General features: G+C 35.4%; 1 protein-coding gene across 1 annotated transcript; it reads left to right on the top strand.

Annotated features, from left to right (window-relative positions):
* Positions 1–9,153: 9,153 nt before the first annotated feature.
* Positions 9,154–9,645, top strand: LOC116173856 (MAPK regulated corepressor interacting protein 2-like). Its single transcript, XM_031491575.1, has 2 exons — positions 9,154–9,307; positions 9,369–9,645. Exons 1-2 carry the CDS (start codon positions 9,303–9,305, stop codon positions 9,643–9,645), a joined length of 282 nt encoding a protein of 93 aa, XP_031347435.1. The 5' UTR covers positions 9,154–9,302.
* Positions 9,646–12,094: the final 2,449 nt, after the last annotated feature.

Genomic DNA, 12,094 nt, shown 5'->3' with positions numbered 1-12,094 from the left:
CAGCTAGTAATCTATACTATTTGATGTGTATTATTGATCTGTCTAATAGTCTTTCATGTATACTATAGAGATCTAGCTATATTCACATGTAAGACACATACTCCGGATGCTTTCCAGCAGGCTTCATTATAAGGTAATCTCGTGTGTGTATAAATAAAAGAAAAAGTAAATAGTCATATATCCAATGATGAATTAATAGTACTCTACGTAAGATTTAAATAAAATTATTAATTAAAAAAAAGCCCAATACATTCATATAAATAATCGTAGCACGTGACGCTTTGAATATCGTTGAGGCCTAGTCGCGAGCCAATCTTGAATCGATTATAATGATAATTGTCGCGGGTTTCGAGCCATCCGCCGAAAATGTTAAAAATGTGCATCTGTAAGAAAACAAACTTCTTCATTTCATATTTAAGTAGGCAAGTAGATTATTATCTGGTTCCGGCCGATATGTTACTAAAAATTGCAACTGGGTGATCCACATATTATAATATATTTTAAATTATTTCATCATAGTTCACATAAAGCGATATATTAGAGATTGGAGAGAATCAACGGTATGATGAATATCTGAAGAAACTAATTGAACATTTGTTTCTAAATATCTGAAGATTGCTGGCCTTCTCAAATTAGAGTGTTGTAATAAATTTTGCAGTTGACTGTTTAATTTTTTCGCCGCAAATGGCGTTTGCTAATAATTTTCACAGACATATAGCCGTAGGAATATGCGGTGTTTCTCAGGTACTATGAAATTATTATATTATTGATGAAGTAGCTATGCGTATATACTCGAACTGTAAGGTTAGGGAGTTAAAAATTCCAGGGAGGTGGTAACTGAATTTAATATGGAATGGAATGAGGGTTGGGAAGGTGGAGAGAGATTGAGGGATTGATTGATTTCGTTAATCGTTCTCCTATCATTTCAATGTTAATTGAATCTACGTACTTATGTTGCTACACAGTACCGAATTATGTCAGTTGGTTTGCTGATCCAGCGGCTAGCGGAAACGTGGCATGAACCTATAATTAAGAACTAGTGTGAGCGTTAATTGCCCAAACACATTTGCCAAAGTGTTCAATCAATTTTATCTAATACGGCAACTTATGGACAAAGGGATTAAACACGCATTGTCCATACAAATAACTGTTTCTTTAGGACAGTGGGTTGTGCAATGGCTCTAAGGGAACAACGCGCGAAGAGCCGCCCAACTACCTACCCTGTCGCGCAACAAATGCGCCCACCAACTAGTAGCGAAAAGTGCAATAAGCTCAGGGGGATTAAACAGCGCAATGAGCTTTTCTCATCCACTAATTGCATAGTTATATATATTATTTCTTTAACTTATTTGGGAAACCTATGGTTACAAAGGGGTAGAACGCGCAATGTAACCTCCCAAAGAACGGTTAAATGGCCATCACAAATCAACTGATACTAATAAATAAAACACTTAGATTCTCTTAATTACAGTTCTTACTCATGCCAATAACAACACAAATGTTATATGCATGCGAATGTAAAAGGGTAAACCGCTCAGTGAAAACTCACCTAGTTGCAGCTTAATTAAATCAATCAGAGCACCCACACACTCGCAATGGCTTTCAGTTTTACTATGAATGCAGTAAAATAATGTCAACCCTCTTTTAAGGGATTCTTAGAACGGCGGACTGACCTTTTGATCTCGAGTCCTAGACCAATTAACAACCCTAACCGTGCAGTTCACACGTCCCTTTTTTTGTGAATATTTCTAATTTTAAAACACCCTCATTTGGTGGTCATTTGTAAGAATTAATAAAACAGCTTTTCGGTACGTCGTTAACTTTTACCATTGAATAAACAATGCTTTTGCATTGTATAGATAAAGGTTTGCCTTTAGATACTAAATGTCGACAAAGGCGGTTATTTTTTATTTTCCTCCTTAGATGAAAATTAGAGGGCAGTTTGGCAGTTATCGTGTTCACGGTCAGACAGACGGACACCATCGACTCCCCTGCTTTACAACTCTGCAAATGCCCTTACGATTTCAAGGCATTTATTATTCAACGTTTACGATTAGCAATACGCATCTGTTTTACGTCTAGGTACTAATATTATGTCATGTGTTCGTGCAAGCTACTTCATGGCATCTATTCAATGTCTATATTTCAATGTTTAGCAATGCACATCTATATTACATCTACATTATGTTATGTGTTAGAGCAATGTTCATTTTTCTTTTTTTCCTCAAAAATTAGAAATTAGTGCAAGGATTAATGCTTTGCAAATATTTTTATTTAGAAGAATTATATAATCCTCAAGAATATGATCTCGTCTATAAGGTGTCTACATTTCAACGTTTGCAACTGCACATCTATGTTGCGTCTAGATTATGCTACGTATTAGACGAAGGACTATTTTCCTTTCCCTGTCTAAAAATTAAAATACATATCAATACATTAATTATTTTCGGTTTGATTTTTTTAAAGAATATGTCAAATCCTTCACATGTGAAAGCCATTTTGTCGAACCGCATACATATATTCAAAGGCTATTAAACGTATTGGCTAAGATGTAAAAAATAACACTAACTAATCTACGTCTAATAGACGGTACTCGGTAGATGATGACATTGAATAGACAAGTTATACCATCTATAGACGTCTATTAGACTAGCCTGTGTTTCATGGGATGTTACCTTAATTTCTTTCCTTTTGTTCCGAGTGTCCTTTTGATCATTATTCCCTTCCATCTCATAAGAGTTTTTATTTTCAATTAATCTCATTTACAACTTCTTTCTCTTCGTTTTTTCCCTTATTTTTTCACCCCACCACCTTCATACACGTCATAAACTTAATTTCCTCTCCGCAAAAGTTCCACTTTGCACTCTCTAGATTCCTCTAGATTTCCAGTATCTTTATTCTGCAGTTTTCTTTATTGTCTTCTATGCAATGGAATTCTTATAAATATCTACATTTTCGTGTCCTATTGTGCTTTTTTCTTGCAATGTTCTTCCGTTTCAATACTTACGCCAATTTCACTATTTTCCCCTTTTTCCGGGTCTTCTGTTTTCTCCTTTACTTTAATACTTTGACATACCTACTTCCTTTCAACTATCCTCGTGCACCTATTCTGCTAACATCTCTATTTCTTCTGACATTTTTTAAGCTTTTTTTCAATTCCGCTCCGTTTCTACCTTTTGCTCTGTTATTTAATTTCCTCTGACCCTTTCCTTTCTCCATATATTTGGAATAATATGCTTTTTGCTTTGAATTATCATGTTCCTCCTGTAATTTGGTTTTGTCTGCACTTGCTTCTTTTCTTCTCAGTTTTTCTATCTGCCGTGTAAATAGTTTCTTCTCAATAGACCCGTTTTTACTCTTTCTAAATGAATATAATCGCTTTTTAAGTGTGGATTCCAAAACAAAATCTTTTAATTAAATTTACTTAGAAGTGTCGCGAATCTTTAGTTTACTCTGAACTGTATTGCTAAAATGCTCCCGCAACCTAGAACCTACTGTGGACAACACACTGTTCGCATCGCTAACTCAAACGCGAATAATAACTCATCCTTAATTAATGATTAAATAAAGCCTACAACATGGTTTCTTATTAACCAGAACGGACATCTTTAATCAGTAATTCGCATCGTCAATTCTGTTCGACCAATTAAATAAGAGCTATGGTAATAAACCAAACCCACTTACGATCAAATATGCCAAACTTGCATTTCACGACAACCAAGACCTCACGCTTATTCAGTGGTTTGGAGTAGAATTAAGATATTACTGCGACATTCTTTCTCTAGGACTCTCCAACGCACAGAACAGAACAAATGTCATATTAAATGACGTCACTTTAATATTCAATTAACGTATACAAACGCATTATACTACAAAAAGAGATCTCAAATATTATAATAATAATAATAAATTGTCTTTTATTGGATAGTGTATAAAATATATATAAAACATAATAGAAAGAAAAAAAAACATAATTTTGACACCATCCAATGGGGCGCAGTTCAGATGGGGTACATGACCACACATCTGCTCTTCCACTTAACCCTCACAGTTCTGTTAATAATAATCAAATAAACTGACCAGAACAAGAAATATGCGTTGTTCGGCGAAACACACGAATCTAACTGATTCTTCTCAGAAACAAAACAAAAACTCACTTTTAATACAGCACAACTGACTCGAAGAGAACACTTCACGTTGTGGCTGCTCGGATGGTAAATCTTCTCTTGGTATTATTTCTTCGTTCTTGATAAAACAAACTTTTTAAACTCGAAATTCCATGCGTAGAAACTTCTTGCACAGCATTAAACATTTTTCCGCATTATACTACATACCTTACGCTCTCTTTCAAAATAACCGAAGAAGAAGTGATAAAACACCTGCATCGCTTATCCCGCACGTGACGTTGTTCGTTCCGTATTGAAACACAGTTTTTGTTGCAGAACCGTAGTTCCAGAAGAAGCCAAAGCCTACTGCACAAACCAAGAGTGCTGTGCATTTATAGAAACGTCGGCGAAGAAAAACCACCAGGTGGACGACGTATTCTACGAACTGTTTCTGATTGCCAACCTTCCCTTGGAGATGGCGCCGAACCACCACAAAAGGGTCAGCGCCAGTTTTGGATCGCCGTGCCCCCTGCCGCCGCCGGCACCGTCGCACCATTCGAAAAAGTACACGTTATCGGTGAAAAGAAGATTGAGTGACGCTTGCGGTGTCGTAACGCCAAATGTAAGAAGACCAAGTATTAGAACAGACTTGATGATAATGCGCGCTAAAACATGTAGCATAGGCGATAATAACAGCAACGGCAATAATTCTGTTCTAAACTGGAAATCTTTAGAATACCGCTGTATATTACAGTAATTGTTAAGCATATTATTGTGTTGGGAACAAATTTATCAAAACACCATTAGATTTTTTAATGTTACTTTGTTGGGTTTATTATATGAATAAATAAATGATACACGCATCTTTATGAATGTACATTATTCACGTTTAGTTTTGGAAAAAGCCCCATTTGGATCCTCCGGGGGTTAATTTTGCAGCATACATTAAATTTATTTTGAACAAGATCGATACGGCCTGTGTTGGTTTTATTTTACTTTCAGTTAATCTGGAATCCCTGGGTGAGTGTAATGATGTCAGGAATTCGCTACATTGTTTCGGTTTCCTTCGGGATACTAAAACGAATGTATTTATTAGGTTCCACGTTCATTGCCGTAATGTAAGTAACTTCAGCAAGTAAAAATTCAAACCGAAATCGTACATGAATGTAATTGAGGACCGAGTTGAGGACTTTTCGAGATTTCATAAACCTAATTACTAATTAAGTTCTGTTAATGGCCCTTGGAATTCCACCAATACGAGGAGTTACGCAAAACATGGTTTTTAAATAAAACTAAGATCAAGAGTGTTTCGTTTAGAAGTTACCCTCAAAAAAATTCCCGTAACTACATTTTTTCTTATTTTTTTTTCTCTGCAACCAGAAAATGCATCAACACGAATTGTACGTCTTGGATTGATGCTTGCTCTTTCCAATTTTTCCAAAAATTTTATAGTCTAAAATTTTAAAAACCCATAAACACTAAAATTTTAATCCCGAAACAAGACATCTCAAACCTGAACAACGAACGTTTTATGCTTTAAGCTTCAATCCTCAAACCTCCGCCCTTAATAATCATTAGGGCTAGGATTTTAATGACGTTAAAAATCAGCGAAAATGCAACATAAAAAATGCAATTATGACTTAAAAATCTCACAAAAATGACATAAAAATTTAAAAAGATGACATTTTAAATAACAAATAAATTTATTGATGAAGCTGAATAAGACCGCAAAATTATGTTAAGAAGCAATTGGGTAAGATAAGACATGAATTTCATTGGTGGTTCATCTCCACCCTGTCCAGGCCAGTCGTAGAAACTAGGTACCTATGTAAGGTACTGACTCACTTACCGCATCCCAAAGAAATTTAATCCCTTAGTGAGGAATGGGTATTCGTTTGTGGATGACTTAAGGACTACGCATTTAGTTTATAATGGAGGTTTTAGGCTTCATTTCTAAACAGGTAAAGATACCCGGAACTAAAGTCACTAAATATAGAAAGTACCGCAATCCATTGGGCTCGTGTGTTAGAGAGAGAACGCATGATTTTTGCCCAAAAATGGCGGAAGTTACCAGACTTTAATGTTAGGGATTGTTCCACCTGTTTGGAGATATCTGTATATATTTTTATAAAACATGACAGTACTATGAAGTTAGGTTATAAAAAATGACAGCTGTTCAGATTTTATTTGTCAATTTTTTTAAGTTGGCAGCAAATTTGCCCAAAAATGGCGGATGATTGCGGTACTTTCTATATCTAGTGACTTTACCCGGAACTACCGAGAAAAGAAAAATATTGCATTGTGTTTTAGAAATATAAGACTGCATGAAAAATAAAACTTTAACAAAGGTTTATAAGTTGGCCAAGAGAAATACCGTAAAATATAAAAAAATTAGCGCTATTCCTGAAAAATGCAAAAAATTCAAAGTAAAACACACAAAAACTCCAAAAAATGCGTAAAAATTAGCAAAAAATGACCCATTGCTCAAAAAAATGCACAAGTTGCTGTCATTTGATTCAATTTATCCTGAAACAAGTTTATATATAACAGAGCAATCTCTCAGACTTTCAGAAAAAAAGATACAAAATCATCAAAATCCTAGCCCTAATTAATCATTAATCCCAAGACCGCAAATGCCGCAATCTATTCTAAAACGATCAAGAGGAGTAAGACAACTTTCCATGAAATTAATCATTAAACATCTCACATCTAGATATCACATACTAAACTGAATAGTAGTTAAGTTGAAGACTCCCTTTCCTCGTATTGCTTACGCACTGTTCAGCAGCGGGCACGAGAGAGTAACATGTACAGCGAAAAAACTGAACTGTATGAGGTACTCTCTCCACATATGAAACGTTTAGTCAAATTGCACAGGGAAACAGCACGCTGATAGTACTCTCTCGCATGAGTAGGTATATAAATAAATACTTAATAACATAATATAACGACATAATCAGCGATACAGTATACAAAACAAAGAAATATGATTCAGTAACGGTACTCGAAACAAAAGCTTGGAGTGCGCGATGCAAGTAACACATTATCACAGAGCGTTTCGTATTTGATTATTATCTCAGATGTAAGGTGTGTTGTCTAACCGTAGTTGTATGTCACCACAGTATCTTTAGTTTGATATCCTAATATTATTTTAATAAAGAGCAAATCGGTGAAATAGACAGATAAAGATTTTTAGAAGGTGCTAAACCGAGGAAAAACGTAAAATAGAACAATTGGGAGGGACATAAAATTAGAGGAATGGAAATAACATTTTTCTGACACTACTTTAGAAACGACTACCTACTTTCGTTTTTAAAAAGGGTGAAGAAAATGTGATTTTCCTCTCTAGCGAGGAAAGTAAAAAACAACTGCTGCGTTAATATTAATAATGACATTTAAAATTGCCCGCGTCTAGATTGCTATGTGTCAAAGTTCATTATTGCATACGATAATTTTTCAATTTTGATTGTAGTTTCAAAAAAAAATGTGTAGGTAATACTTGAGAAGAAAGTGTTTTTCAGCTCTCGTTCAATTGACACACTCGTTACGCTCATGTGTAAAGCCTTTGAATATAAATTTTATATTCAAAGGTAAGACTTTGAACTCGAGTTGAAAAACTTCACTTTCTTCTCTAGTTGTACAAATAACTATTTATCAAGGTACTACAAGGAAAGTAGGAGAAAGAGGAGGCTATGACATAGGTAGGAAGAGAGGAAGTTGAGATAACAAGAAAAGAGATCGAGTAGCAACTAAAAAGACCGAAAAAAGAAAAGCAACAAGGAGGGACGAGATAGGAAATGAGGCTTAGATTTTCGCCACAGGTCGGATCGAGTAAAGGATGAGGAATCTAGTAAACAAGGTATGGGAAGAATGGAAGGAAGGGGTAATGGTGCCAATTTTCAATAGGGGCGACAAAGACTATGTGGAAAATTATAGGGAAATCACGATAGTGACGATGGCGTATAAAATCTACGCAATGGTACTCATTAAAAGGTTAAAAATAGAAATGCAGAAGAGGATGACACAAATGGGATACGTGATATGTTTTCTGTGGTATTACACAGATTGTTGAAAAGGAAAAAAGGCGGAAAGGTGTTTGCGTTTGTCTTAAAGGCAGCATTTGACATAGCGGGAAGAGAAAATAGACAAGAAGTTAAAGAACAGAATCAAAGAACTGTATGGATAATTAAAATTGAGGGTGAGAATAGAAGGGAAGGAGTCTGAAGTATTTTTGACACGTCAACACTAGAACAAGGATGCCCACATAGCCCAACCCGAGGCCCAACCTTATTGAATCTCTACATAAGGGACACGGAAAAAAGTACTAAGACAGTGCCAAGGTAGAGGGATCGTAGTAGGAAGAAGAAAGATATGGCCCCCGGCATACACGAAGGACGACACAGTGATAACGGCAACGATGGAGGAAATGATGGAAAGAATGGAGATGTATTATGGGAAAGAAAGGAATGGAGCTAAATGTAGATACGTAGAAGATGATGAGATTTCGGAAGGGGATGAAGAGAAAAGGGAGTTTGAATGGAAATGGAGAAAGATAAGATGTTAGAGTTCTCCCTCCTTCCCGATTTTCACCAAACCTTTTCAATCTCAAGTAGGAGGTACAGCCCATGTCAACCATTATTTGGTCAATGTATTCTTCCTTGGGTCTGCCCTTCTTCAAGGGGGCCAATTTCTTGTTAGTTAACACGCTAATTAAATATAAGAAAATCATCCGGGAGAAAACGGCTCCCCGAAAATATCCCAGGTCCTCTTTTTTAATTAATTCTGCAAAGTCTAAAGGGTTAGCTGCAACCCTACGTACTTCACTGATATTAAAGTTGCCTAAATGCGCATGACCCTCAAAGGCATCGTTGCCCATTACATGAGCTTCAAATGAGTGCACTGATTGAATATTACATTTTATATAATTATTATATCAAGTTTAATATACGCAAAAATGGTTGTTTATTATTTAAACAATTTGTTAAACGTGACAACATAGCATTTACGTTTCAAGTTCGCGGACAGCTGTCAAAACAGAATAGATGGAGCCACCATACAGCACAGTTTTTTTAATGGAAACCATAACCCAAACATCACTAATCTATTAATTTATTATTTACATTTTAAGTTTTAACAAGAAATGCAGTAAATGACACACCATCTAATTATTTCAACCTTTTAACAATCTCTACAAGCATGAGGTGAGTAAAGAACGTATTACTTTGCATGTAGAAGTTAATACAAAAGGTGTGTTTTTCTCAGTGGTCCAAGGATGAATGCGGCCCCTATCAATGGGAACAGCAGAAGGCCTAATTACGTGAGGGTACCGCCTATAGAACGACCGTCTTCATCGCAACACGACGACCTTATTAAGTTCATTCAGGAATCTTGGAGTAAGGTTTCGCAGGAAGTCGGTAGGAACGCGGGTAATACGGCGACCTATTATCGCGAGCAGGAGCCTGAAATGTTGAAGAACTTCGAACCGTTTGACCTAGACGCGTATTGGGGAAAGCGAGGTATACAGAACGTACACCAATGATGACTAGTTGCTCACTTTTAGTTTTGTTAAATAATTTTTAGATTTATTGAATACTTTTATATGTGACACCATTTTTATCTGACGATTTACAGCTATTTGTAAAGAATCTGCGCATAGTAGACGACACGTCGTGAATAAATCTCTCTAAACTATAAACCCTGTTGATATTGTATAAGCTTGATGAGTGTCGCTTGTTTGTTAAGAAAAAATCTACTTATTATTGCGTGTTTACACAGCGTGATTGCAAAGATTGTGTGTTTTGTATGCCGCTTTAAAATGATAGTATTATCAAGCAATAATCGATTTGATTGTGAGTTGTTACGACCACTTATTATAGAAGTCAGATAACTTTCATAGATCTTTACAAATATTATGTATCTACTGTATTTCAAAAAGACGTATTACCTTTTACTTTTGTACCTACTTATATCATTGTTCTTTATTTGTCTTGAAATGATAATAAAACATTTAACAGTTTAAATTGGTTATATAGTGGTAGTTATGGAAGGGTACAAGTGCCAAACTGTACCTAGTTTCTTTCATGATCATTAAGGAGTTGCTATAAACTCACAGAGCTAAAGACCAGCTTTGAATATAGATAATAATTAAAGATGTACAGCTATAGACTATGGAAGAATATAAAAAGAAGTAGGTACTTACCGTTTACCAGGATCACGATTGGAGTGTATAGTGTGTTGCCTATAGGCTTCTCTGTAGTCAATCCGCCATATTTGAAAAGCCAAACGTACTTATGAAATTATGCTATTTTGTAGTTGAAATCTAACAAATTCTCGATAGCGGATATTCTATGCAATGATAAAAAGAACGTCGGCACTTAAAAAAAGTAGACATATCGGTCTTAGTTTTTCAGTTAGATCCATGAATAGAAAAATCGTTTTTCCGTTGTAATGAGAGTAGAAAACCGTACAGCACCAATTTGGAAATGTCACAGTATTTTCTACGTCGGCACTTAAAGATATCATTTCCATCTATTATAATAATGCGTATATTTAAAACAAGTTAAAAAGTAATCGTAAACGATTTACATAAAGCGCATTTCCACTTGCATTCATTTCCCATTTGTAAGATGCAACTTCTGTTAAAATCGTAGAAATCCGGCCACAAATATGAAAGATAGCATTGCACATGGGCAATCCATTGTTGACGTGCTACTTCAATTTCAGTTTATGAGAAGAATTTCATTTCAATGCTTTTCTAAATAAAAAAGTTGGAACTGCGCATGCGCAAACCTCAATGTTAAAACTAATGTTAGATTTTCCTTTGTTCCAAGCGCCTAAGTATCAAATTTCACTTAAATAGTTCCATAGATAAAAAAGTTGGCACGGCGCATGCGTAAAATAAAATTTTGAAACTGGCGCTAGATTTTCCTTTATACCAAGTGCCTATGTATCAAATTTCGTTTAAATTCTTCCATAAATAAAAAAGTTGGCACTGCGCATGCGCAAAACCAAATTTTGAAATTGGCGTTTGATTTTCTTTTATCCCAAGTGCCTATGTATCAAATTTCGTTTAAATTCTTCCATAAATAAAAAAAGTTGGCACTGCGCATGCGCAAAACCAAATTTTGAAATTGGCGTTTGATTTTCCTTTATCCCAAGTGCCCATGTATCAAATTTCGTTTAAATTCTTCCATAAATAAAAAAGTTGGCACTGCGCATGCGCAAAACCAAATTTTGAAATTGGCGTTTGATTTCCCTTTATTCCAAGTGCCTATGTATCAAATTTCATTCAAATACTTTTATAAGTAAAAAAGTTTGCAATTCGGTTTATAAATGGTCGAGATGCGAAAAGGGCCCTGTGAATTTTGAATCGATTCGATTCAACTTTTGGCATTGCGTATTATATGGCTAAAGCTATGCCCATATTGAATTTAATGCAATTCAGTTCATAACTAACGGAGATGTAAAAGCGATCGAACATTTCTAAACAAAGTTATCGTTCACACGGACAGATAGATGGACAGACAGACAAAGGAACAGACGGACAGACCAACCGGCAGGCGACAGATAGCAATGCAAAATTATAAACGATCTCTAGGATCGTTAATAAACGGCAAAAGTGTAAAATTATGGAACATGTAAAAAACGGTTTTTTGTTTTTTTTACAATAACTTTTTTTGTAAGCGGTACAGAAAAAATTCCTTCCTTGGTACAAGACTCGACACCATAACGAACCAAATAGCGAAAAAAGTAGAACAATAGCTCTTAAGATAAAAAACTAGTAGCGTCGCAAAGTTAGCGGACGGACGGACGGACGGACAAAGTGGCCACAATAGCGCATTTTTTTTTTATTTTTGTGGAAATGCGCTAAAAATAGATTCCGCGATTTTCAGAAAAAAAGGAAAGCGCTAACGTACAGATAGGCAACTCAACTTGCACTTAATACTCAAAGATGATATCTCATTACTTGAAAGGGTAATAAACTACCT

This window comes from Photinus pyralis, unplaced genomic scaffold, assembly GCF_008802855.1.
Source record: "Photinus pyralis isolate 1611_PpyrPB1 unplaced genomic scaffold, Ppyr1.3 Ppyr1.4_LG6, whole genome shotgun sequence".
Classification (NCBI taxonomy): domain Eukaryota; kingdom Metazoa; phylum Arthropoda; class Insecta; order Coleoptera; family Lampyridae; genus Photinus; species Photinus pyralis.
This window is presented reverse-complemented; position numbering and strand designations above follow the sequence as displayed.